Raw genomic sequence first — 3,676 nt, forward strand, 5'->3', positions numbered from 1 at the left:
CCTGACCCCTTTCTGTGACACATGACCTAGGGTGACATTACCCTGTGTATATCATTGTTCCTATGCACACTGCTAGGGCCTGGCTCCAGGACCTCCTGGGTTCTCCCCGGCTCTGGGGGGTTGGGGGCTGATGGAGTTGTTAGGCCGGGCGAGGTGGGAGCCAGGACTCCTTGGGTTTCTCTCCCGGCTCTGGGAGGGGCGTGGGGTCAGGGATTGTTATTCTTCACTGTATGGGCTTGCCTGGTCCCACCCCTTCTGTGTGCCTCATTTCCCCCATAGTCAGGCTTAATGCCCCGTTTCCGTCTCTCTGCCAGGGGACGAGTATGACGGTCTGTGCCATCTGTCTGGACCGAGGTTATGGGAGGGGCGACCGGCTGCGGTCCTGCCCTGTGGCCATTGGTGAGGACTTCTGGGTTCTCCCCGGCTCTGGTTAGGGGAGTGGAGGGCTGGGTGGGTTAAGGCAGGGGGGCTGGGACGCCAGGACTCCGGGGTTCTCTATCTGCTCTGGGAAGGGGGTGGCTTAGTGGTATAGTAGCGGGGGGGCCTGGGAGCCGGATCCTCTGGTTCTCTTCCCCAGTTCTGGTAGCGGGAGTGTGGGGGCTATGTGGTTAGGCAGGTAGGCTGGGGATCCGGATCCTGGGAGGGGAGTGGGGTCTGGTGGTGTGGGGCAGGGGAAGCCGCCCGACGGCTGGGTTCAACTGTTCCATCCCCAGCGTATTCACTTGCGTGTGCGTGCGACCCCTGGCTGACGCTGGCCCAAGACGACCTTGCCCCGTGTGTAAGCAGCGGGTGCTGCGGACGGCTGCGGACTCAGACTCGGGGGCGAGGGGGCACCCGCAGGGCGAGGGAGTGAGGAGGAAGAGCGCGCCACCTCAGAGCGAACCCCAACTGGCTGGGCCCCTCCCTCTGCCGCCACACCCCTCCTTCGCAGCATGGCGAGGCACGGGGCCCACCCTCTGGCGAGGAAGGCTCTTGGGAGGAACAGGATGGGCCCCAGGGGCTGCCCCCAGGGCAGCCCCCTGGAGGGCGGGGGGGCCGGGCATCCCTGTCTGACCCCCAAGATGCGGGGGGCTGGTTGGACCTCCACCCCCGCCAAAGCTTTCTTGGTATGTTTAAACTGTGTACAAAGACAGTGGCCCCCGGTGGGATCTGGTGCTGGACCCCCTTCTGTGGTGTGGGGTGACCCCCAGCTCCCCTTCAGGCCTGCAGCCCCTGGCCCGGGGCAGTGATTATGTTGCAGCTCTAGGGCTGTGGGACTGGGGGGTCAGGGCCTTGGGGTGGGGAGAGGGCCTTTTGCACCGCTCAGGTTGGGAGGGGCTATGGTGGGGGAGGACAATTCTCTCCACATGCTCCCAGAGGGAGTTGGGGGCTGGGAGCCGGACTTCTGGGTTCTCTCCCCGGCTCTGGGAGGGGAGTGGGGCTGGTGAGGTCAGAGCAGGGGGGCTGGGAGCAGACTCCTGCGTTCTCTCCCTGGCTCTGGGAGGGCAGTGGGGGCTGGTGGGTCAGAGCAGGGGGGCTGGGAGCCAGGACTCCTGGGTTCTCAGCAGGGCGAGGGGAGCCCAGCACTGAAGCAAACCCACCCCCCTTCCCCCTCCTGGGCTCAGCCTTGGGCTGGCTCTGCTGGCCGGCTGGGTGTAAACACTGCAGCCAGACGACATTCCTGCCTGTTCCTGGGCCCTGCCCCCAGCCTCCCTGCCACACTTCGCCCCAGCTGTGGGGATTTGGGAGAGGGGGCTTCCACCAGCTGCTGCCCCCTCACCCCATTTCATGGCCCCATATCAGGCCCATGCCGCTCCCCTGTGCCAGGTTAGTGAAATTAAGGGCTCTTCATTGCCATTTTCACCTGAAGCCCCTGCCCCTCAGCTGGTTCCACAGGGCTAGTCCCTCCCTCCACAGGGCTAGCGCCTGGGCAGCTGCTTTCACTGCCCCATGGAGTCCCCCAGCCCCTGACACCATGAAGTCAGGGGCCTATCGCTCTCTGGGCTCGGCCAGAGAAACGGGGGTTGACTTGCCCACTTGTCCCCCAGGCTAGAAGCCTGTGGCTGCGACCTGGGAGCAGTGGCTGTCTGAGCCCTGCCCATGGCTACTACCTCTGGGGGGCTTCACCCCTACCCCCATAGGGTATAGCCCCTCTGACTCAGCTCAAGTCCTGTGTCTGTCCTGCCAGGGTGGGCCCAAAGCCAGACCCGTCCTTGCCCCCAGTGGCTACCACCCTGTTCAGAGGCTAGCAGGGGGCAGGGGCTGCTTTCCTTGAGCGACATGGGCCCCATGTCTCCTCCACCCCCCCTTTTAACCTGAGAGGGGTTCCAGCCGTTCCTCCTTCGCCCTGGTGGCCAGCCCGACCCCGGCTCCTGCTTGAGTTACAGGTGTAGCTTAAAAAATGGGGTGCAGCATGGTCCCCCCTTTGCTCTACAGCCTCCTGGACCAAAATAGGGGGGTGCCACTGCGCACCTCGTGTCTATGCTTTCAGCCCCGCCGGGGGCCCACTACCGCCTTGTCTGTCCCTGCCCCAGCAGGATGTGGGGCCTGTTCCCTTCACACTACAACCCATAACCCCTGGGGTGGGTTGGGTTACTGGAGCTCATTCCTAGGCTGCTTTTTTTAACTAATGGTGGGGTGGGGCTGCGGGGGGAGCTGTGGGTCACGCCAGGCACCCTGGCCCCGGGTCAGGGCATAGCTTGGAATAAAAGATACTTGCTCTGAATTGACCGCTGACTCTTTGGGGTGGGTGCAGTGTGCCCTGTACCTAACCCCGTTCCCCCAGTGGCACCAGACTTGGGGGGCACTGTTTGGCACGAGGGGGAAGGACTCACCTGGGCCCGGGACAGGCGCTCCTGCGTGGGCAGGCGCTGCTGTTAAGAGTTGTTGGCAGTGCTGAGGTTGTTCTTCGGGGGAAGCTCCGGGCTGCCCCCCATGCCAGGCACAGCACAGACCCCCACCCACCCTACAACTGTGGCTTTGCAGATCACCCCCTGCCTCAAGTACAGCTGGGAGGGGGAAACTGGCTCCCTGGCACAAGGACCAGGAATAGAACCCAGGTGTCCTGACCCCTCCCCCCCAGCCCACCACCTGACCCCTAGGCATGCCTGCCCTAGAGATCATCTCCATCTCCCTGCTGGTGGAACATGCGGCTGCAGGGATGGGCAGGAAGCCAGTCCTGGGTGCCCCATTGCACTGGGGCCAGGGCCCAGACCCCCCACCCCCCCAAACAGACACCCCCCACCCCAAGGCAGGATCCCTGGGGGCAGAGCTCTGGCAGGTCCCTGGCCAGCTGTTCACGCCCCTCCCTGCACCATGACTCAGGCACTGCTGTGTACTAAGGGTGTGCGACTGTGTGTGTCTCTAATGCCAGCCAGGAGTGTGTGCGCAAGGGGGGGTGTGTCTCCCAGGCTGCGCCCTCCCCCAGCTGAGCTCTGACTAGGCAACGCTTCCCCAGCAGGGGAGAGAACCCAGGAGTCCTGAGCACTCCTGAGCTGACACTAGACACAGATGCGCCTTGAGAATTATTCAAATTTCCTTTTTATTTCTTTTGTTCCAATATAGTTTTTTTCCCCCCCTTACCCCCCCCCCCCCCCAAAAAACCTACTTTTTTTTTTCCTTTTTTAAAACAACCAGAAAAAAATTTGGCAGCAACGAAGAGGATTTTTGTGATAGAAAAAGTGGCGGAGAGACGGGG

At 62.9% G+C, this 3,676-nt stretch overlaps 1 protein-coding gene across 1 annotated transcript in view; it reads left to right on the plus strand.

Annotated features, from left to right (window-relative positions):
• Positions 1-3,676, plus strand: part of RNF167 (ring finger protein 167) — a 22,941-nt gene that overhangs the window by 15,681 nt on the left and 3,584 nt on the right. The window contains 6 exon segments of the mRNA XM_075071325.1: positions 315-328; positions 330-399; positions 714-757; positions 760-846; positions 849-936; positions 939-1,106. Of these exon segments, the coding sequence (XP_074927426.1) occupies positions 315-328; positions 330-399; positions 714-757; positions 760-846; positions 849-936; positions 939-1,106 (471 nt within the window).

This window comes from Chelonoidis abingdonii, chromosome 11, assembly GCF_003597395.2.
Source record: "Chelonoidis abingdonii isolate Lonesome George chromosome 11, CheloAbing_2.0, whole genome shotgun sequence".
Lineage (NCBI taxonomy): Eukaryota > Metazoa > Chordata > Testudines > Testudinidae > Chelonoidis > Chelonoidis abingdonii.